We start from the raw sequence: 22277 nt of genomic DNA, 5'->3' as shown, positions 1-22277 counted from the left end.
AGAATCCCCCCCTGGGATCCCGCCCCCTCCACGGGCTTTTATCCAATTACACCGCGGCTACTAAGCGCTGCTGAAGCGTGAAGGCGCCAATGAGGCCTTCAGCTACTCTGGCAGGGGCGGAACTAAAATGCCGGCCACACCCCTCTCTGTGACTCCTTCAGCCGCTGAGCGTTTTAATGCGATGGTGTCCCCGCGGGATCAAACTTCAGCGTCACGGCTGAGGACTGGCTTCGTGGTCCCTGATGGGAGAGCATGAACAGGTGGTATGTGGTAGGTGGGGTTCTGGAGCCTGGCGGGTGCAGAATTCACAACCCAGGGGGCGGAGCCAGGATGATGACCCCGCCCCCTTCCCTAAATAATTCTCCCAGGAGGGACGCGGAAGCAACAACCGGATGGGACCGGGAGAGAGGAGGCACGACTGGGGACCTAAGCTGGCTCCCAAATGCCTCTCCTTTTCCCCTCCAAGCCTCCCATGCTTCCTATGGCCCCTAAGTCCTAGGTTCTCAGCGTGACATTCCAGAGCGAACACAGCTTCCCATTACTCTATACCAGGCACTGGCATGGATTAATTTATTTAATCACAACATCCCACTTAGGTGAATATTATGACATCTCGTTTTTATAGTTGGGGACACTGAGGCAGGGAGAGGTTCAATAACGAGACCAGTATTACACAGCTGGAAGGGACAGAGCTAGGATCTGAACCTAGGCCATCTAGCCGGAGAGTTTCCCTGCTTAACCATCATACTCTGCTGCCCCTGGAAGTGAGGACCTTCCTGAGGCAGTGACTCTCGGAGGGGCAGCTTAGGACATTTCAGGCAGAAGAAAAACGTGTACATCACAGGGTGTGTGTCAAGATCCAGTGAATGCTTAGGGGATGCCCGGCACTCAGTTAGGTGCTCAGAAAATAGGAGCCTAAAAAAGGATTAAGGAAGATTTTACCGAAGATATGCTGAATAGTTTTTGTTTGTTTGTTTGTGTTTGAGACAGAGTTTCGCTCTTGTTGCCCAGGCTGGAGCACAATGGCATGATCTAGGCTCACTGCAACCTCCGCCTCCGAGGTTCAAGCGACTCTCCTGCCTCAGCCTCCCAAGTAGCTGAGATTACAGGCATGCGCCACCACACCTGGCTAATTTTGTATTTTTAGTAGAGATGGGGTTTCACCATGTTGGTCAGGCTGGTCTCCAACTCCTGACCTCAGGTGATCCACCTGCCTTGTCCTCCCAAAGTGCTAGGATTACAGGTATGAGCCACCGCGCCCAGCCTGAGTAGAGTTTTGAAGAGCGTGTAGGAGTCTTCCAGGTCGACGGAATCACGCAGAGGGCCTGGCAAGGGCGACAGAAGAGAAAGGTCTAGAGGATTTGGGGGAAGAGACTGAGTGTGACTCAGGGCAAGGTGCCTTTCACCTAGAAATTCCTCCAGGCAGACCTGCCCCAGATATCTCCATCTGTGCCATATCTGGCTATACTAGAGGGGGAGGGGAGTCGGAAGTGAGACCCAGAGCTCAGCTGTTTCCTGTTCCCAGCCTCTTCTAGCGCAGGCCTGGGCCCCAGCTCAGCTAACATCTATTGAACAGATATGCCCTGCCTCTCCTGCTCACACTCTATGGCTGGCATTCACCTGTGGGGCCAGGTCCAAGTTCCTGGCTTGGCCATCAATACCTTACTGGAGCTGCTCTGCTAACCTCCTGCTGCTTCCTCTTGGACTTCGATTCAGCCATCATGAATTTACCAGCATAGAGCATGTGGTTCCACACCTCCAAGCTTTTGCACATGCTGTTGCCTGCCAGGAAAGCCCTTCCTTTAAGCCAGTGTCAAGGTCCCTTTTTTCTTTGAACTCTTCTGAGGCCTGAGTTTTTTCTTTGGGGCCTTCTGGGTCCTTCTCACTGCCCAGCCCAAACCTTGGGGCTGGGATAATCTTTTTTTGTTGTTTTTTATTTCTGGAGACCGAGTCTCACTCTGTTGCCCAGGCTGGAGTGCAGTGGTGCAATCTCGGCTCACTGCAACCTCCACCTCCCGGGTTCAAGCGATTCGCCTGCCTCAGCCTCCTGAGTAGCTGGGATTACAGGTGCCCATCGCCACCCCCAGCTAGTTTTTGTATTTTTAGTAGAAACGTGGTTTCACCATGTTGGCCACGCTGGTCTTGAACTCCTGACCTCAAGTGGTCCTCCCGCCTTGGCCTCCCAAAGTGCTGGGATTACAGGCGTGAGCCATCACTGCTGGCTGCGCCTAGCCTTGGGATCATCTTTCATCCAGCTTTGACTCCTACCATAACTGAGAAGCCTTGAGTTTAGGGCTGAGGCCTCTCTGGCATGTCAGGGAGGGTCTGGGGGCACTGGGGACATGGGGACTTATCTCAAAGCAGCCCCTGCTTCCCTACTCACAGCGACCCTCTTTTGGCCGGCCTACCCCGGGACCCTGACTACTCTGTGTCCTGCCTCTACTCACCTCCCTCACCCTCCAGCGTGTGTTTGCCTGCTAACGTGAAGTGTGACAAGTACTGGGGTTCGTTGGGGGGCTGCCATAGGGCTGGGGACACTGGGAGGGGCTGGGAATGTGAGGAGTGCCCTGCATTGTCCCTCAAGGAAGCCCTCACCCCCAGGCTCTTCCTCGGACAAGGCTCTGGAGCGTACAGCTCACTGGTTCAGGACCCCAGAGCCAGAGACCTTGGGACGTCCTGCTTCTGGGGACACAGTGAAGAGTGCAGACTGCAGGCCAGGGTGGGGCTCGGGGCCTCCGCCACATGAGGCTGCCCCCTCCCCCAATCCAGACCTGCAGAAGGAGTGCTGTAATGACCAGGACGTTTTGAAGAGGCATCACAACGTAGCTAAGGTCATCCCCACCCGGGAAACCCCTTCAATGCCAAAAACCACTGCAATCTACTGCTGTGGGACTTAGGGAAGGGGCTGTAGGGCAGAGGGACTCCCATGAACACACCCACTGTGTTTCTTCAGCACCTAGAACAGCGCCTGGCACTCAGCAGGCCCTCACTAAGCAAGTCTTGAATGGAGGAAGGAATGGATGGAAAGAAAGAGTGTGGTTGTGTGTCTTCCATGGGGATTTGACTGTGATTGTCTCTCAGCCACATAAGTGCACTTCTGAGCGTGTGTAGCCCAAGGGGGAGGTGCATGAATATGCCCGGAGTGGAGCTTTGCCTGTACTTGTGGTTTGGGACACCCAGAACCGAGGAGATCCAACTTTTGTCCAGCCCTCCAAACTGGGTTGAGGTTAGCAAGCAGGCAGCTCAGGGACAAATTTCTCCTCCCATCTCATCTCTCTTCCCTAGAAGCCCTTGGAGACCAGCTCCTCCAAAGTCAAAGGTGAGAAATCTCCTTTCCAACGAAACTGTGTGGGGAAGACCTGCTGGTTTCCAGCTCTACCCTCTGCCCCAGCATCAGCTGACCCCCTGCCATGGTCACCCATTCACTCCTGCCCAAGACTGAGTGGGACCCTGTTTCATATCTTACCCCCTGTCCCTACTGCTACTCTGAGCCTCTGCTGACCTCTGCCCTGCCCTTGCCCCAGACCCCACCCCTTACAGCCCTGGCTCACCCTATCCTCTGCCCACAGCCAAGACCATTGTGATGATTCCCGACTCCCAGAAGCTCCTGCGATGTGAACTTGAGTCACTCAAGAGCCAGCTACAGGCCCAGACCAAGGTGAACCACCTTGGACCTGCCCCCAGCAACCTCTCTTTCTCCTTGCCCTCCCCTCCTTCCTCCCACCCCAAGGCTGACCTCTTTCCCCCAGGCTTTCGAGTTCCTGAACCACTCAGTGACCATGTTGGAGAAGGAGAGCTGCTTGCAGCAAATCAAGATTCAGCAGCTTGAAGGTGAGGACTGGCCAGAAATCAAGGTCAGGCTAGGCCAGGCATGGTGGCTCACGCCTGTCATCCCAGCATTTGGGGAGGCCAAAGAGGGTGAATCACTTGAGGTCAGGAGTTTGAGACCAGCCTCAGCAACATGGTGAAACCCCATATCTACTTAAAAAAAAAAAAAAGAGGCCCAGTGCGGTGGCTCAAGCCTGCAATCCCAGCACTTTGGGAGGCCGAGACGGGTGGATCACGAGGTCAGGAGATGGAGACCATCCTGGCTAACACGGTGAAACCCCGTCTCTACTAAAAAATACAAAAAAACTAGCCGGGCGAGGTGGCGGGCGCCTGTAGTTCCAGCTACTCGGGGGGCTGAGGCAGGAGAATGGCATAAACCCAGGAGGCGGAGCTTGCAGTGAACTGAGATTCGGCCACTGCACTCCAGCCTGGGCGACAGAGCGAGACTCTGTCTCAAGAAAAAAAAAAGAAAGAAAGAAAAAAAAAAAAGGCCGGGTGCGGTCACTCACGGCTGTAATCCCAGCACTTTGGGAGGCCAAGACAGAAGGATCACCTGAGGTCAGGAGTTCGAGACCAGACTGACCAATATGGTGAAACCCCATCTCTACTAAAAATACAAAAATTATCCAGGCATGGTGGCGTGCACCTGTAGTCCCAGCCGCTCAGGAGGCTGAGAAAGGAGAATTGCTTTCTGGGAGGCGGAGGTTGCAGTAAGCCGAGATGACGTCACACCACTGCACTCCAGCCTGGGAGACAAAGCAAGACTCCGTCTCAAAAAAAAAAAAAAAAAAAAAAAGGCTGGAAGCTGGTCCTGTTGGGATCAGCTGGGCCAGGCCAGGGTGAGAGAAATTGGCTGAGTCTGGGTTCTGGGTCAAGATTAGGACAAGCTGGGTTCTGGGTGGGATCAGGGCTCAGTCAAGGTCCCACACTCTCTGCAGAGGTGCTGAGCCCCACAGGCCGCCAGGGAGAGAAGGAGAGGCACAAGAAGGGCATGGAGCAGGGCCAGCAGGAGCTGTATGGGGCCCTGGCCCAAGGCCTGCAGGGGCTGGAGAAGACCCTGCGTGACACTGAGGAGGTGCAGCGGGCCCGCACCACTCGCTGCCTACAGCTGCTGGCCCAGGAGATCCGGGACAGGTGGGGGATGGCGGGAGGGCAGCCTGGAGTCCATGGGAGAGAAGGGAGACCCACAACTGGGGAATAGAGGCAGGATGGGGGAAATGGCAGACGCCTGGGGGAGGGGGACTGAGGGATGGTGGAAAGCCTGAGGAACAAGAAGAGAGGATGAGGCCGGGTGTGGTGGTTCATGCCTATAATCCCAGCACTTTGGGAAGCTAAGATGGGCGGATCACTTGAGGTCAGGAGTTCGAGATCAGCCTGGCCAACATGGTGAAACCCCATCTCTACTAAAAATACAAAAATTAGTCGGGCATGGTGGCGGGTGCCTGTAATTCCAGATACTTGGGAAGCTGAAGCAGGAGAATCACTGGAACCCAGGAGGCAGAGGTTGCAGTGAGCCGAGATCATACCACTGCACTCCAGCCTGGGCGCCTGGGCAGCAGAGTGAGACTCTGTCTCAAAAAAAAAAAAAAAAAAAAAAAAAGGAGAGGAGGAGAGGCTCAGGGGAGACAGGTGGCTTGTGGGGGCGGGGGAGTGGGAAACTGAGAGGCCAGAAGGCAGGGAAGACAGAAAGCTGGAGGTGGGATGGAAAAGGAGGCCAGGGAATCAGAAGGGGGGATGGCAGGAAAGACTGAGAGGACAGGAGGCTGGTGGTGTAGAAAGTTGGGGACAGGAGGTGGGGAGGTGGAGGCCAGGTGATAGGAGGCTGAGTGGGGTGGGAGAGGCTGAGAGAATGGGAGGCTGGGGATCAGAAGGAGAGGATGGGGATGAGGGTAGGGGGATTGTAGAAGGGGAGGGTAAAAGGGCAGGGAGGTGGGCGGGGGACAGAGCTTGGGAGAATGGGTGGAGGGAGGGACAGATAGGGGCATGGGAGGTCAGGGGCCAGACAGGGAGTGCAGGTCTAGGCTGCACTGTCCCCTCAGCAAGAAGTTCCTGTGGGAGGAGCTGGAACTGGTACGGGAGGAGGTGACCTTCATCTATCAGAAGCTCCGTGAGTGCCTGGAGCCCACATCCGGTGGCGGGTGGGGGGTGGGATTCCTTCTTCAGCCCCCTGTCCCCCTGAGCCCCCTCCCTCCACAGAGGCGCAGGAGGATGAGATCTCAGAGAACCTGGTGAACATTCAGAAAATGCAGAAAACGCAGGTGAAATGCCGCAAAGTGAGTGCAGGAGATGGGGACCCTGGGGAGGAGTGGGAGACAGAGGGGTGGGGATTTCAGCCAGCTTCCACCATGAGATTGGAGCCTGGGTTCAAATCTCAGCTCTGCCACTCACTGCTGCGTGACTGTGGGCAAGTCACTTGACCTCTCTGAGCCTCAGTTTCCTAATCTGTATAATGGGTATAATAATAACTCATCTTGACTGGGCACAATGGCTCATGCCTGTAATCCCAGCACTTTGGGAGGCCGAAGTGGGTGGATCACCCGAGGTCAGAAGTTCGAGACCAGCCTGGCCAACATGATGAAACCCCGTCTCTAATAAAAATACAAAAATTAGCCGAGTATGGTGGCGCGTGCCTGTAATCCCAGCTACTCAGGAGACTGAGGATGGAGAATCGCTTGAACCCAGGAGGCGGAGGTTACAGTGAGCCAAAATCATGCCATTGCACTCCACCCTGGGCAAAAAGAGCGAAACTCCATCTTAAAAAATAAAGAAAAAGAAAAAGAAAATTCATCCTGTTGGGTGCTGTGGCTCATGCCTGTTATCTCAGCACTTTGGGAGGCTGAGGTGGGTGGACTGCTTAAGCCCAGAAGTTCAAGACCAGCCTAGGCAACATGGTAAAACCCTGTCTCTACAAAAAAAAAAAAAAAAACAAAAAACAAAACAAAACAAAAAAATGAAACAAGAGGGTGTGGTGGCACATGCCTGTAGACCTAGCTACTCAGAAGGCTGAGCTAGGGGGATCGCTTGAGCCTTGGAGGTTCAGGGTGCATTGGGCCCTGATAGTACTGCACTCTAGCCTGGGCGACAGAGTGAGACCCTGTCTCAAAAAAAGACAAAAAATAAAAACAAAACAAAGAAACCCCACTCATCCCTACCTGATCAGGTGTCTGTATTAGCTGAGTATTATGCACTTGAATGCAGCCTGGCATGTACTAAGTACTATATAGCGGTCACCTTTTACTATTGTCATCTTTATTTATTTTGTTTTGTTTTTTGAGACGGAGTTTCGTGCTTGTCACCCAGGCTGGAGTGCAATGGTGCGATCTCAACTCACTGCAACCTCTCTGCCTCCCGGGTTCGAGCAATTCTCCTGCTTCAGCCTCCTGAGTAGCTGGGATTACAGGCGCCCACCACCACACCCAGCAAACTTTTTGTATTTTTAGTAGAGATGGGGTTTCACCGTGTTAGCCAGGATGGTCTCAATCTCCTGACCTCGTGATCCACCTGCCTCAGCCTCCCAAAGTGCTGGGATTACAGGCATGAGCCACTGCGCCCGGCGCTATTGTCATTATTATTATGATTGCTGTTCTCTCATCCGTCCCCACCCCAGATCCTGACCAAGATGAAGCAGCAGGGTCATGAGACAACTGCCTGGCCGGAGACTGAAGAGATACCGCAGGGAGCCAGTGGCTGCTGGAAGGATGACCTCCAGAAGGAACTGAGTGACATATGGTGATGCTCAGCCGTCAGTCTGACCCCCAACCCTCATCTGAACCTCTTCCCCCAGCGGGATCTGGCAGTGACCACCAGAATCTGGAGCCCACCTGAGTCCAGACCTCCCTCACCCCCTAGGACTCACCCCCACCATGGCCCCCAACCTTAGCCCTACTGCTATCCACACCCTGAGCAGTCTGGAGTCTCCCAGGGCGCCCAGCTCCTCATCTTCCTGCAGGTCTGCCGTGCACGTGCTGCAGAACTCCATAGACGGCCTCACCATGTGCTCGGGGGCCCGTCCCAAGGCCTCAAGCCTCAGGGGTGAGGGAGACTGAGAATTGCTTAAGGGTGGGAGGTCATTGTCTAGCTTCACTCAGGGGGACTATGTTCAGAGAGCCTATTTGGGAGTCACATCTGTTGGGTGTTATTCTATGGTCACATTAAGTAGTGTTCTGAGGTCACATTAAGGAGTCACTGGAGGTTTCATCCAGGAGTCATTCATGGTCACATTCAGAGTCACTTGGATCTTATAGGAGTCCACGGGGACTCCATGCAGTGGCTCATGCCTGTAATCCTAATATTTTGGGAGACCAAAGTGGGAGGATTACTTGAGTCTAGGAGTTTGAGGCCAGCCTGGGCAACACAGTGAGACCCCATCTCTTCAAAAAATGTAAAAACTAGCTGGGTGATGGTGTACCTGAAGCTGAGCACGCCTGTAGTCTCAGCTACTCAGGAAACTGAGAAAGAAGGACCGCTTGAGCCTGGGAGGTCGAGGCTGCAGTGAGCCATAATCGAGCCACTGCACTGCAGCCTGGGCAACAGAGCGAGACCCCATCTCAGAAAAAAGTGTCAGTCAGGTAAAATTCAAGGGTCATTGAAGTCATAATTTGGTGTCACTTTAGATCACATTCAAGAGACTTGGGGGTCATGGTTTAAGTATCAGTGAGGTATATATATGAAGGGACACAGGGCCTATGTTTGGGGGTTACTCAAGGGTCACATTCAGGGTACCTATCCCTCCTGCAGGCCATAAGGGGCACCGGTGCCTGAGCCCTCCACTCGCCTCCTGGGACTCTGACTCCGACTCTGACCAGGACCTCTCCCAGCCACCTTTCAGCAAGAGCTGCCGCTCCTTCCCACCCGGTACAGATCCTCCCCAGTCCCCCCCTCCACCCATTTCCCTCCTGACCTGCCCTTGACTCCCACAGTTTAGACCCTTGGAACAGGCCCAGATCCCGATCTGGGCATGCGATCCCTAACCTGCAGCCCCGGAGTCCCCTGGACCTGGCCAGGCCCTGACCCACCCTCTCTCTCCACAGCTTGAGCAGCCGGGACTGCTCTCCCTGAAGACCCCTCCAGAGAGAAAATAAACTAGCCGAAACCCTCCTCTAGCCTGGACTGTTAGTCCTGCTGCTTCCTGTGCCTAGGAATCCCCCTGCCCTCCCAGTTTACTCCTCATTGGTGGGGGGGAGGGGTGTAAAGACCCCAGGGGTCATTCGGGATGTGTGGGCTTGGAATCAGGGGACATTTGAAGCCAGATTTAATATATGATAAGGCAAGGAGTCATTCTGTCCAGATACGAGAGGCCAGACAGACTTCCACACTGGCCACAGAGCCTTCCTTTCTGGGGGGCCCTGGCGAATGGGGAAACTGAGGCCCAGAGAGGGAGGGGCGCGGCCCAAGGACATGCTCTGAAGCCCTGCCCTCCTATTACCCTCGGAGCCCCGCCCACCCCAGGGTCCTCCCTCTCTACTGCCCTTCTTGGTTCCTTCCCCTAATCGATGTTAACACGCCCCGCCCCCAAGATCACGGAGGCCCCGCCCCACCCCGCTAATGAGGCCCCGCCCTACGGAGGCTATGTAAGTGAGACGCCCGGAGGCCCCGCCCCTCCCTCCACCTCGGAGTCTGCGCGGCGCGGCCCGGCCCGGCCGACCGCGTCTCGGTCTCCGTGTCTGCCAGCCTGGCCGGCAGTCCGTCTGTCCATCCCGCCGCGCCGGGGCAGTCTAGGCGGAGCGGGGGCTCAGGCGGCGGTGGCCTCGACGCGGTGAGAGGAGGGGCTGGGGGCGCCCCTCATCCCCTCCCGTGGGCTTCCCACCCTCGGTGTCGGTCCCCGGTTCCTGAGGGTCGGGTCCCTCCGGGTCCAGCGCGGGGAGGGGTGGGGGAGGGGAGGCAGCGAGCTGGGGGAGGGGACGGGGCTGGGGGAGGGGACCCCGGGCCGAGGAGCACAGCACTGGTGGTGAGGGTGGCTGTGGGTAACTGTGATTGTGTATGGTTGTCTTTGTGTGTCTGTGTGTGGTTGTGTAACTGCCATCGTGTGGCTGTATGACTGGGATTGTGTGGCTTCAGGAGGTCCGCGGGTGTGTGTCACTGTCATTGTGCGGCTGTCGTTGTGGGTGTCACTCTGATGGTTTGTGTGTGTGTGTCTGGCTGTGCTGTGGCTGCCATTGGCCCCCCGTGTGGCTGCTGTCTCTGTGTGTGACTGTCTTGGTGTTCGTGTGGCTGTATGCATAGGACTGTCATTGTGTGGCTGCTGTTGTGTGTTCATTCTGATGGTGTGTATGTGTGTGTGGCTGTGGTCGTGCGCCTTATGCCTTTCTTGTGTGGCGTTGTGAGTCTGTGTCATGGTCCATGGATGTGGCCATGTGGTTGTGGATGGCACTGTGTCTCTCCCCTGTGACTGTCAGTGTGAATAAGAGACTGTTTGTGTGTGGCTGTCGCTGAGTGCCTTGTAATTGGGGGTGTGACGCTGTGATGGGTTCTGTGACCCCCATTGTGTGCGGTGACTCTTTCTTTTCTGTGACTCTTAAGTGTGTTGCAGGCCTGACTGTGGGTCACTGACTCTACAGTTAGGCGTGGGGGCTTGTGTGGGACTGTGATGTGTGTAGGGTCTCCTGATATGTCCCTCTCTGTTTGGCCCTGGGTGGGAGTGGTATCTGGGTGTCTCTGACAGGCTGTGAGCCCACTGTATGTATGCACTGACATGTATGGTGTGTGTTGGACACCTATCTGAACAAGGGGGCCCCTCTTGTTCACTGCAAAGTGGCGCCCAGCACAGTGCCTGGAAGTGGGCAGGTGCTGGGTCTTCACTGTGGGATGGGTGAACGCTATGCCATGGTTTTGTGTGTGTGTGTGTGTGGGGGGGTGCCAGGATGGAGGCTGCAGCTGGGTTGTGCTTCCTAGGGGTGACAGCATGGGTGACCATGGGTATCTAGGACCTCTGGCGACCATCACTCCATATCACACTGCAGAATGAGCGTCGTGGGTGGGGTGCTGGACCCAGAGTGCCTACCCTCGCCTGCCTGGGCCTCAGTTTCCACATCTGCACAATGGGGGTGACCATCCCTGCCCTGCTGGCCGCCAGGAGCGGCTGTGAGTCTTCGGGCGTGGATGCAGCCTGGGGGAAGCCATAGGGCGCTTTCACAGGTGAGATGGGGCTGGGAGAATGGGTGTAAGCAGGTGTGACTGTGTTGAGCCCTGAAGCGCTGGGGACTGGGGGTAGCCTTGGGGGAGGGAAGAGGAGAACTGGGAGGCAGACCGGCTGGGAAGAGGGGGAAGGAGGGAGAGGCAGCTGGCAGAGAAGGAGGGCTTGGCTATCAGCCCAACCAGACACGAACACCACAGCCCATGGGGACAGAGAGAGGGGTCCCTGTGGAGGCCATGGAGGAAGAGACTCAGGGGAAGGGTCTGGTAGGGATGGGGAGCCCCTCGGGAAAGAGGATGGGTCCCCTAAAAACTAGTGGGGACCTTTCTAAGTGCCATGGGGGAGGGGTTCCCATGAGGCTGGGGAGTCTCTTCTAAAGGCCCACCTCCTAAAAGGCATTGGGTCAGAGCCTCCCATGTAGGCTGTAGAGGAAGGGGACCCCTGTAGAATATCGGGGAGTGGTATCAGGGGAGGCAGGTGTCCCCAGTAGGGTCAGGACCAACAGGGCGGGACCTGGATTGCAGAGGCGTGGCCAGAAGGCTCAAGGGGCAGAGTCAGGGCTTGCCCAGGTCTTCAGGGCCAGGGGTGTGGCCAAAGGACTCAGGGATGAAGCCAGGGTCCCGGTGACCTGAGACTTCCCCTAGGCACACCCCTGGGACTCCCACTCCCTCCCCACCTCTGCAGGCCTGGCCTTCACCATGGCGGGAGGGAGACCGCATCTGAAGAGGAGTTTCTCCATCATCCCCTGCTTTGTCTTCGTGGAGGTGAGGACCCCCATACTTCTCCCAGAGAGGGCGTGCCTATCTCTGTCTCTGTCCAACCTCAGTCTCCCTATCTGTACCCACTTTTCCATTGCTGGGATCTCCCTTGCTGTCCCCTTTCTCTTGAGAAGTGGTTATGAGCTTGGATTGAGAAGGGCCACTCCCCAGGGTCCAATCCCTCTCTGCCCCATCCACACTGCAGGGTGCTGGACACCACAGGTACCCCTGAGCCTCAGTTTCCTCATTCATAGAATGGGCATCAGCAGAGTCCCAACTCCTAGGGCTGTTCTTTGTTTTTGTTTTGTTTTGTTTTGTTTTTGAGATGGAGTTTCGCTCTTATTGTCCAGGCTGGAGTGCAATGGCGCGATCTCGGCTCACCGCAACCTCTACCTCCCAGGTTCAAGCGATTCTCCTGCCTCAGCCTTCCCAAGTAGCTAGGATTATAGGCATGCACCACCAAGCCCAGCTAATTTTGTATTTTTAGTAGAGATAGGGTTTCTCCGTGTGGGTCAGGCTGGTCTCGAACTCCAGACCTCAGGTGATCCACCCACCTCGGCCTCCCAAAGTGCTGGGATTACAGGCATGAGCCACCGCGCCCGGCCTTTTTTGTTTTGTTTTGTTTTAGATAGGGTCTCACTCTGTCACCCAGGCTGGAGTGCAGTGGCATAATCTCGGCTTACTGCAACCTCCACCTCCTGGGCTCAAGCAGTTCTCCTACCTCAGCCTCCCGAGTAGCTGAGACTACAGGCATGTGCCATCATGCCCAGCTAATTTTTCTTTTTTTTTTTTGAGATGGAGTCTCGCCTGTTGCCCAGGCTGGAGTGCAGCGACGCGATCGCAGCTCACTGCAGCCTCCACCTCCCGGGTTCAAGCGATTCTTCTGCCTCAGCATCCCGAGTAGCTGGAACCACAGGTGCATGCCACCACGCCTGGCTAATTTTTGTAGTTTTTAGTAGAGACAGGGTTTCACCATATTGGCCAGGCTGATCTTGAACTCTTGACCTTGTGATCCACCCACCTCAGCCTCCCAAAGTGCTGGGATTACAGGTGTGAGCCACCGCGCCCGGCCTATTCCCAGCTAATTTTTGTACTTTTTGGTAGAGATGGGCTTTCGACATGTTGGCCAGGATGGTCTAGAACTCCTGACCTCAAGCAATCCTCCCGCCTCAGCCTCCCAAAGTGCTGGGATTACAGGTGTGAGCCACCACGCCCGGCCTCCTAGGGCTGTTCTAAAGGTAAAATGTATTAATTCATGGACAAAGCTTGGTACGACCCCCTGCCCACAGTGAGGGTTAGACCTGTGGTAGCTGCTGGTACCCCTACTCCCCTCCGATTTCTTTCCTTGTGGGAGAGTCTCTCCACCTCCTACTGTCTGTCTGTCTCTCATCTGAGCCTTGGCCCTAGTCTCACTCTCCCCGTGCCCATCTCTTCTCTCACTCTGTCTACAGCTCCCTTCCCTTTTCCTCTCCCTTCTTTCTTCTCTTGCTTTTTTCCTCCTCTTCTCCCCTCCTTTCCTGGTTTCCCTCTCTCTCTCTCTTTTTCTTTTCGTTCCTTCCTTCTTTCTCTCTCTCTCTCTCTTTCTCTCTTTTGAGATGGAGTCTTGCTCTGCTGCCCAGGCTGGAGTGCAATGGCATGATCTTGGCTCACTGCAACCTCCGCCTCCCGGGTTCAAGTGATTCTCCTGCCCCAGCCTCCTGAGTAGCTGGGATTACAGGTGTCCACCACCACGCCTGGCTAATTGTTGTATTTTTAGTAGAGACAGGGTTTTGTCATGTTGGCCAGGCTGGTCTCAAACTCCTAATCTCAGGTGATCCACCTGCCTTAGCCTCCCAAAGTGCTGGGATTACAAGCATGAACCACTTTTTTCTTTATTTTCTTTTTTTCTTTCTTTCTGTCTTTCGGCCATTCCTTTTCCTTTCTTTCTTTTTTCTGAGACAGGATCTCCCTCTGTCACCCAGGCTGGAGTGCAGTGGTGCCATCATGGCTCACTGCAGTCTTAACCCTCTGGGCTGAGGCAATCTTCCTTCCTCAGCCTCCCAAGTAGCTAGGACTATAGTTGTGCAGAGATGAGGTCATGCCATGTTGCCCAGGCTGATCTCAAATGCCTGAGCTCAAGCAATCCTCCTGCCTCGGCCTCCCAAAGTGCTGGAATTACAGGCATGAGCCGCTCGCTGCACACGGCCTCTCTCTGTTTCTATCTCCTTCTCCTTCTGTTTCTCCTAAACCCTGGCCCTTCTCTCACCTCCTTTCCCCATTTCTCTCAGTCTCTCTCCCCCTTGTCTCTGTCTCTCTCCAGCTTCTAGTTTCTGTCTCTAACCCGTGTCTCTCCATCTCTGTATCTCTGCCTCTGTGGCCTCAGCTGGAGCCCTGACCCTCTCTCTTCTCTCTCCGCCACCTCTCCCCGCCCTGGCTTGGTGGCAGTCGGTGCTGCTGGGCATCGTGATCCTGCTTGCTTACCGCCTGGAGTTCACGGACACCTTCCCTGTGCACACCCAGGGATTCTTCTGCTATGACAGTACCTACGCCAAGCCCTACCCAGGGCCTGAGGCTGCCAGCCGAGTGCCTCCTGCCCTCATCTACGCACTGGTCACTGCCGGGCCCACCCTCACGGTGAGACAGTGAAGACCTCCTAGGAGGCAGGTGGGCCAGGTGAGGGTGGGTGAGGGGATGGGCTGGAAGGCCAGGAAGACCCTACCTTGGTCTTGCCCACAGATCCTGCTGGGGGAGCTGGCGCGTGCCTTTTTCCCCGCACCACCTTCAGCCGTCCCGGTCATCGGGGAGAGCACCATCGTGTCCGGGGCCTGCTGTCGCTTCAGCCCCCCGCTGCGGAGGCTGGTCCGCTTCCTGGGTGAGAGATATGGCCCGGGATCAGTCCCATGGTAATGGTCGGGAGGTGGGTATAGAAGGAAAGAGTCGTGGACCTGACAGTCATCATAATTTCAGGCCGGGCGCGGTGGCTCACTTCTGTCATCTCAGCACTTTGGGAGGCCAAGGTGGGCGATCACCTGAGGTCAGGAGTTCAGGACCAGCCTGACCATGGCGTAACCCTGTCTCTACTAAAAACACAAAAAAATTAGCTGGGCATGGTGGCGGGTGCCTGTAATCCTTGAACCTGGGAGGCAGAGGTTACAGTGAGCCAAGACTGCACCAGCCTGGGCAACAAGAGCGAAACTCCATCTCAAAAAAAAAAAAAAAAAAAAATTCCAGGGAAAAGCTGGGCATGGTGGTGCATACCTGTAGTCTCAGCTACTTGGGAGGCTGAGGCAGAGACTCAGCTACTTGGGAGACTGAACAAGACCCCACCTCTTTAAAAAAAAAAAAAAAAAAAAAAAAAAGGGAATTCCAGCAGGGAAGGAAGAGGACCTGGAATTGCCATGGTGGGGATGTTAGGAAGCAACAAGGGACTTAGGCTCAGGCCAGATGGAATGGAGGTTCTAGGGATATGGGTGGGGCCTAACCCAACCATGATGGCAACTGCAGGAAGAGGGTCCCAAAATGCCACAAGGAGAGTCTCAGGCACAAAAGAGAGACACAGGCACAGGACAAACACCCTGGGGCCCCTGGGTAGGGAGATGAGACTCTGGCTGTACTTTAAATGGGGTCCCAGCCTCAAGTGGTGGCTGTGGGAAAGTGGGAGGGGCAGAGCTTACCTATAATGGTGGTCTCAGGGGCAGACGGTGGGAGACCCAGCTCTAACTTACTAGTGGCCCCAGGAGGAGAGTGCTGAACTCAGTAGTAGCCAGTTTAAGGGCAGGCAGGAAGCGCCCCAGGTATGCCATTAGGGTTTTCCCTAGCCATCCCAGGCATGGGGTGGATCCTGATGTAATGGTGTTGGGTTGGCCTGGAGGTCCAAGCCCAGCTATAATGGGGCTCCAAGGGAGGACCCGCCCCTGACATAGTGGTAATCTTAGAAAGACAGGGGCCAGATAATGAGGGTCTCTGGGGGCAGGAGGCCTCCGAGTGTCTTCATGGTGGTCCTTAAGGAAGGGGGATGTTGGCACGGGGTCCCAAGTGTGCTTTAATGACAGTCACAGGAAAAGGAACCATTGGGAGCATCAGGGCCCGGCGCATGAACCCCTTCCACTATCCCACCCCTAGGGGTCTACTCCTTCGGCCTCTTCACCACAACCATCTTCGCCAACGCGGGGCAGGTGGTGACCGGCAATCCCACGCCACACTTCCTGTCCGTGTGCCGCCCCAACTACACGGCCCTGGGCTGCCTGCCACCTTCTCCGGATCGGCCGGGTCCCGACCGCTTTGTCACTGACCAGGGTGCCTGCGCTGGCAGCCCCAGCCTCGTGGCCGCCGCGCGCCGCGCCTTCCCCTGCAAGGACGCGGCCCTCTGCGCCTACGCAGTCACCTACACGGCGGTGAGCCTCGGGAGCTTCGGGGTTGGAAATGGGTGTGTGGGCTGGACAGCGCCCAGTGGCCTGGAAGCCGCCAGAGCTGGATCCTCTGCTCTTCCACGCCCCTGGTGCTGTTGGAAGCTCTCGCTCCACGCCGCGGCCTGTTGGAAACTCTAGTTCCTCCTCCCAGATCCTAGCCACGCCCCCAGCCAGAGCCTATCGCTGTCCATTGCCTCCGGCCCTTGCTCTCTGGCCACGCCTCCTGAGCCTGTAATGCGAGAGAAGCTATTCGCTCCACCCTATGGGATCAGGACACTATCCCTGATGTGCAAGACTCGGAACCCCTAGAGCCTAGCCAGGCCCCCAGGATGCTACAGGCGCTAGATATTAGCTGGGAGACTGGGTAGATTGGATGGCTTCCTGGAGCCCTTGCCCCTCTCCTTGGGACCTTGTTCTCTCCCGTTGTAGCCCTGGCCACACTCTTTGCTCTTAACTGCTCTGGGATTTCTAACTCTGTCCTCTGCTTTTTCCTGCTCACATACCCTGTTGCTTCAACTCTTTTTTCTGGCATCCGGGTTTATGCTCCCACCCTGTCAGTAGTCCCCTGGGGGTCAGGGGCTCCACCTCCTACAGCTCCTGGACCTGCCCCCTTAGCCCTGACTCCACCCTCTGGTTCTGTGGCCACGCCCTAACCCAGCAAGTGTCTATCCTCATCTGCGACTCCCGGACCAGGGACATCTGGGCCCCAGACCTTGTCCCTGCTCTTGGGAGCGCTGGCCACACCTAGCCCTACAGGTGGTGCCCGTGAGACTCCAAGACCTCAATCCCTGACCCCCACCCCCCTTTGCCGTTTTAGTCACGCTCCCTGGAAAAGCCCACTGGGGAGTCCATGACTCCATCCCTGGAACCCCTGGCCATACCCTCCAGCCCCAATGCTCTGGCCATGCATTCTAGCCCAGAAAAGAGCGTCCACTTGGGTTCAGAGACTTGCCTCCACTTGTCCCCTGACCAGTCTGACTCCCCGCAGATGTACGTGACTCTCGTGTTCCGCGTGAAGGGCTCCCGCCTGGTCAAACCCTCGCTCTGCCTGGCCCTGCTGTGTCCGGCCTTCCTGGTGGGCGTGGTCCGTGTGGCTGAGTACCGAAACCACTGGTCCGACGTGCTGGCTGGCTTCCTGACAGGGGCGGCCATCGCCACCTTTTTGGTGAGTCCCCTCCTCAACCTTCCCAGCATGGAACCTTCCCATCAACTCTCTGACCCAACAGGCAGGACCACATGATGGAGAAGGGTGTGGACTGTGTGTGACCTTGGGCCAGTCCCTTAACCTGACCCTTCCTGGATATTCTCATCTCATCTGTGAAATGAGATACCAGGATCAGGGTGAGGCAAGGCCTTGAATGCAAATTTTAAGAGGGTGCCCAAACACTTAGTAATCAAGATTAATCATATTTTAACAAAACATTTTTAAAAATCAAAGTTAATACAAAACTATCATAATGTACAGAATATAAAAATTCTAAATAAAGACGAATCAAGACTGGGTGCAGTGGCTCACGCCTGTAATCCCAGCACTTTGGGAAGCTGAAGTGGGTGGATCACTTGAGGCCAAGAGTTCGAGACCAGCCTGGTCAACATGGCGAAACCCCGTCTCTACTAAAAATACAAAAATTAGCCAGGCGTAGTGGTGCAAGCCTGTAGTCCCAGCTACTCGGGAGGCTGAAGCAGAAGAATTGCTTGAACCCGGGGGATAGAGGTTGCAGTGAGCCGAGATCGCGCCACTTCACTCCAGCCTGGGTGAAAGAGTGAAAGTCTGCCTCAAAAAAAAAAAAAAAAAAAAAAAATTAGCTGGCAATGGTGGTGCATACCTGTAGTCCCAGCTACTCGGAAGGCTGAGGCAGGAGAGTCGCTTGAACCCAGGAGGTGGAGTTTGCAGTGAGCTGAGATCACACCACTGCACTCTAGCCTGGGTGACAGAGTTTGACTCTGTCTCAAAAAAAAAAAAAAAAAATTTAACCCTGCCCCTATACAACTTGGTCTTACTTGCTTTACCCCAGTCCAGGCTCTGTGGGCTAAATAATAATTGCACCTACCTCATAGTAAAATGGAACCAACAGTGCCTGGCACATACTATGCATTAGCTGTTTTTGAAAACCTGAGCTCAGTTTCCTTATCTGAAAAATGGGGGTGGTATTTACATAGCTCCTATGTGACTGACCCCAGGCCTCAACACTGTCCTCTCCCTCTGTTCCAGGTCACCTGCGTTGTGCACAACTTTCAGAGCCGGCCACCCTCTGGCCGAAGGCTCTCTCCCTGGGAGGACCTGGGCCAAGCCCCCACCGTGGACAGCCCCCTCGAAAAGTTAAGTGTGGCCCAGGTAAGGGGGGCCGGGGGCTGCTCCCGGCTGGAGAGGGTGGTGGGTGGAGGGGGCCAAGGAGGCAGGAAGGAAGTCAGGCAAGAGGTGGGGGTCTCAGAACCATGGGGAAGTGCAGGGATCACCCATCTCTGTGGACACAGGTCCTGGGGGGACAGCCCCAAAGAATGAAAGGGAGCACCCCCGTCTTCTTCCCAAGGGGACATGGTTAATCATGAGAACTGTGGCTGTCTTTTCCGTGGGGTTCTTCACCTGATGAGCTCCTTGTGGCTGTGGCCGGTAGGGCCCAAGGGGCCACTAGCCCCTTCCCTCTATCTCTTTGTCTCAGGAACCCGAGGTCTGCAGGCCGCATTCGACACCGGCACGGCTCACCCCATCCAGTGAGTGTTGGGGGCGTGGGGACTAAACAGGGGGACTTTCAGGTGGGCAGCTACTGCCCCAGAGGTCTCACCTAGGTTTTTATGCTGCCTCCCAAGTGTTCTGATCCCCTGATATCTGGCTTCTGACCACCAGAGTCGCAGAACTGCGCCCGCCGTGGCCACCTGATCCCCAGCTGCGTGTCCTCCAGGGCCCCAGCCATGTGTTCTTCGCCCCGTGTGCCCCGCCCTCGATTGAGGTCTGAGCCGACGCCCTTGCCCCTGCCCCTACCCCTGCCAGCGCCCACCCCCAGCCAGGGCCCCTCGCCTTCCTCCCCCGGACCTGGGGGGCCAGGCGGGGGTGGTGGACGTGGCCGGAAGCTGCTGCTGCCCACGCCCCTGCTGCGGGACCTGTACACCCTGAGTGGACTCTATCCCTCCCCCTTCCACCGGGACAACTTTAGCCCTTACCTGTTTGCCAGCCGTGACCACCTGCTGTGAGGCCCGACCACCCACCCAGAATCTGCCCAGTCCCCACTTCCTCCCTGCCACGCGTGTGTGTGCGTGTGCCACGTGAGTGCCAAAGTCCCCTGCCCCCCAAGCCAGCCAGACCCAGACATTAGAAGATGGCTGGAAGGAATTTGGGAGACACCTGCCTCTCTGGCCCTCTGAGATATCCAGATGGGCACAAATGGAAGGTGGGCCCTTGCCCCTACTCTTGCCCTTTTAAGGGCCAAAGCTTGACCCCATTGGCCATTGCCTGGCTAATGAGAACCCCTGGTTCTCAGAATTTTAACCAAAAGGAGTTGGCTCCAGCCAATGGGAGCCTTCTCTTCACTTCTTAGAATCCTCCTGCAAGAGGGCAACTCCAGCCAGTATTGAGCGACTAAACAGCCAATAGGAGCCCTTGGTTTCCAGAATTTCTAGAGTGGGTGGGCATGATTCCAGTCAATGGGGGACCGCCCGTGTCTAAGCATGTGCAAAGGAGAGGAGGGAGATGAGGTCATTGTTTGTCATTGAGTCTTCTCTCAGAAACAGTGAGCCCAGCTGTAGGGTGGGGGGCAGGCTCCCCCATGGCAGGGTCCTTGGGGTACCCCTTCTCCTCTTAGCCCCTCCCTGTGTGCGGCCTCTCCACCTCTCACCTACTCCCTCCTAATCCCCTACTTAAGTAGGGCTTGCCCCACTTCAGAGGTTTTGGGGTTCAGGGTGCTGTGTCTCCCCTTGCCTGTGCCCAGGTCATCCCAAACCCTTCTGTTATTTATTAGGGCTGTGGGAAGGGTTTTTTCTTTTTTCTTGGAACCTGCCCCTGTTCTTCACACTGCCCCCCATGCCTCAGCCTCATACAGATGTGCCATCATGGGGGGCATGGGTGGAGCAGAGGGGCTCCCTCACCCCGGGCAGGCAAAGGCAGTGGGTAGAGGAGGCACTGCCCCCCTTTCCTGCCCCCTCCTCATCTTTAATAAAGACCTGGCTTCTCATCTTTAATAAAGACCTGTTTGTAACAGAAGTTTGGCCACCTGCCTTCCTCCCCCGGGTGGTGGGGGGTGCGGAGGACTTTCATCGTGGGTCTATGGATGTCTGTGGAGCTGGGTGTGGGTGTAGTGCTGCAGTGTATCTAAGGACGATTGTGGAGAGGCAGTGCGGTTTCATGGGGCTCGAGACTTGGGCTGAAATCCTGGCTCAGCATTCTGGGCTCTGTGGCCTCAGGAAAGTTCATTCACCTCTCTGTGCCCTTGTTTCTTCATCTGTCAAAGGCAAACAGTCGCTCAAGCCACCAAGGCACACAAACCCACATCAGGAGCTGTACATGCCCTGTATGTCTCAGACCAGGGCACAGAGGGCACAAGGAATGGGGTGAAGATACCTGGGGGTCCTGAGAGGGATGGGGGATGCTGAGGGGCACTCAGAACCTCCAAGCCGAACACCTGGCTGCATGGATGAGAGCAGGGGTGCTGAGTATGAGACCAACACCCAACCCCTCTGAGAACTCAGCAGATACTGGGGATGTTCAAAGGGTCAGGGGGAGGGAGCCACAGGACCCCTGCTGCAATCAGGGCTCTGAGGGTCTTCAGATAGGGCATTTGGGACCTAGAGTCACCCGGGAACCAGGAAAAGGGAGTCTGTTTCCCTTCTCTCATTAATTATTCATTCAGCAAACACTGTAGAACCCCTACTGTGTGCCAGATGGTCTTAGTCTGTTCCAGCTGCCATAACAAAATACCGGGGACAGGATGGCTTATTTATTAAATTATTTAAAAATAAATTTCTCTACTACTATTAAATTTCTCTACTAATTATTAAAAAAATACATTTCTTATTTATTTATTTCGAGATGGAATCTCGCTCTGTTGCCTAGCCTGGAGTGCAGTGGCACAACCTCGGCTCACTGCAACCTCCACCTCCCGGGTTCAAGTGATTCTCCTGCCTCACTCAGCCTCCTGAGTAGCTGGGACTACAGGTGCGCACCACCACGCCTGGCTAATTTTTTGTATTTTTAATAGAGATGGGATTTCACCATGTTAGCCAGGATGGTCTCGATCTCCTCACCTTGTGATCCGCCTGTCTTGACCTCCCAAAGTGTTGGGATTACAGGTGTGAGCCACTGTGCCCGGCCTTATTTTTATTTTGTGTGTGTGTTTGTGTTTCTTGTGTTTTGAGATGGAGTTTTGCTCTGTCGCCAGGCTGGTGTACAGTGGTACGATCTCGGCTCACACAACCTCTGCCTCCTGAGTTCAAGCGATTCTCGTGCCTCCGCCTCCCTAGTAGCTGGGATTACAGGCGCCTGCCACCATACCTGGCTAATTTTTGTATTTTTGGTAGACAGATACTTTATGGGGTTTGACCATATTGGCCAGGCTGGTCTCGAACTCCTGACCTTGTGATCCACCCACCTCGGCCTTCCAAAGTGCTGGGATTATAGGCATGAGCCACCGTGCCTGGCCTATTTTTTTTTTAATAGAGACGGGGTTGTGCCATGTTGTCCCAGCTGATCTTGAACTTCTGGGCTCAAGCGGTTCACCCACCTCAACCTCCCAAAGTGCTGGGATTACAGGCATGAGCTACCACCCTGGGCCTAACAGAAGTTTATTGCTCACAGTTCTGGAGGCTGGGAAGTCCAAGATCAAGGCCCCAGCAGATTCGCTGGCCAGTGAGGGCCTGCTTCCTCACAGACTCACTCTAGTCTCACGTGGCAGAAGGTGGAGAAGCTCTCTGGGGCCTCTTTTGTAAGAGCACTAATCTCATTCATGAGGACTCCACCCTCATGACCTAATCACCTTTAAAAGGCCCCCCACCGGCCTGGCGCGGTGGCTCACGCCTGTAATCCCAGCACTTTGGGAGGCCGAGATGGGCGGGTCACGAGGTCAGGAGATCGAGACCATTCTGGCTAACATGGTGAAACCCTGTCTCTACTAAAAAATACAAAAAACTAGCTAGGCGAGGTGGTGGGCGCCTGCAGTCCCAGCTACTCGGGAGGCTGAGGCA

The 22277-nt window shown here is 55.6% G+C and overlaps 2 protein-coding genes across 12 annotated transcripts; both read left to right on the top strand.

The window, feature by feature from the left end:
* The first annotated feature begins 74 nt into the window (after positions 1 to 74).
* CCDC159 (coiled-coil domain containing 159) lies at positions 75 to 8930 on the top strand. Of its 8 annotated transcripts, none has more exons than XM_073016941.1 (13): positions 75 to 260; positions 2386 to 2504; positions 2602 to 2831; positions 3286 to 3319; positions 3570 to 3658; positions 3750 to 3831; positions 4767 to 4962; positions 5868 to 5935; positions 6025 to 6101; positions 7436 to 7557; positions 7778 to 7860; positions 8566 to 8682; positions 8859 to 8930. In XM_073016941.1, the coding sequence occupies exons 1-13, from the start codon at positions 253 to 255 to the stop codon at positions 8861 to 8863; spliced, it is 1230 nt and encodes a 409-aa protein (XP_072873042.1). In that variant the 5' UTR covers positions 75 to 252; the 3' UTR covers positions 8864 to 8930. The 8 variants fall into 8 exon arrangements, with proteins under 8 accessions (XP_072873042.1, XP_007993486.3, XP_072873043.1 ...); XM_007995295.3 differs by having other exon boundaries at positions 75 to 263; XM_073016942.1 differs by having other exon boundaries at positions 75 to 270.
* Positions 8931 to 9041: 111 nt separating this feature from the next.
* PLPPR2 (phospholipid phosphatase related 2) lies at positions 9042 to 20301 on the top strand. 4 transcript variants are annotated; one of them, XM_073016940.1, is made up of 10 exons: positions 9042 to 9583; positions 10788 to 10962; positions 11645 to 11724; positions 14218 to 14331; positions 14434 to 14569; positions 15820 to 16091; positions 17095 to 17271; positions 18319 to 18425; positions 18767 to 18818; positions 18952 to 20301. In XM_073016940.1, exons 3-10 carry the CDS (start codon positions 11659 to 11661, stop codon positions 18982 to 18984), a joined length of 957 nt encoding a protein of 318 aa, XP_072873041.1. In that variant the 5' UTR covers positions 9042 to 9583; positions 10788 to 10962; positions 11645 to 11658; the 3' UTR covers positions 18985 to 20301. The 4 variants fall into 4 exon arrangements, with proteins under 4 accessions (XP_072873041.1, XP_007993484.1, XP_007993485.1 ...); XM_007995293.3 differs by having other exon boundaries at positions 18319 to 18441; XM_007995294.3 differs by having other exon boundaries at positions 14143 to 14331.
* The last annotated feature ends 1976 nt before the right edge of the window (positions 20302 to 22277 follow it).

Source organism: Chlorocebus sabaeus, chromosome 6 (assembly GCF_047675955.1).
Source record: "Chlorocebus sabaeus isolate Y175 chromosome 6, mChlSab1.0.hap1, whole genome shotgun sequence".
Lineage (NCBI taxonomy): Eukaryota > Metazoa > Chordata > Mammalia > Primates > Cercopithecidae > Chlorocebus > Chlorocebus sabaeus.
Note: the sequence above shows the minus strand (reverse complement) of the source record. Positions and strands in the feature narration are given on the sequence as shown.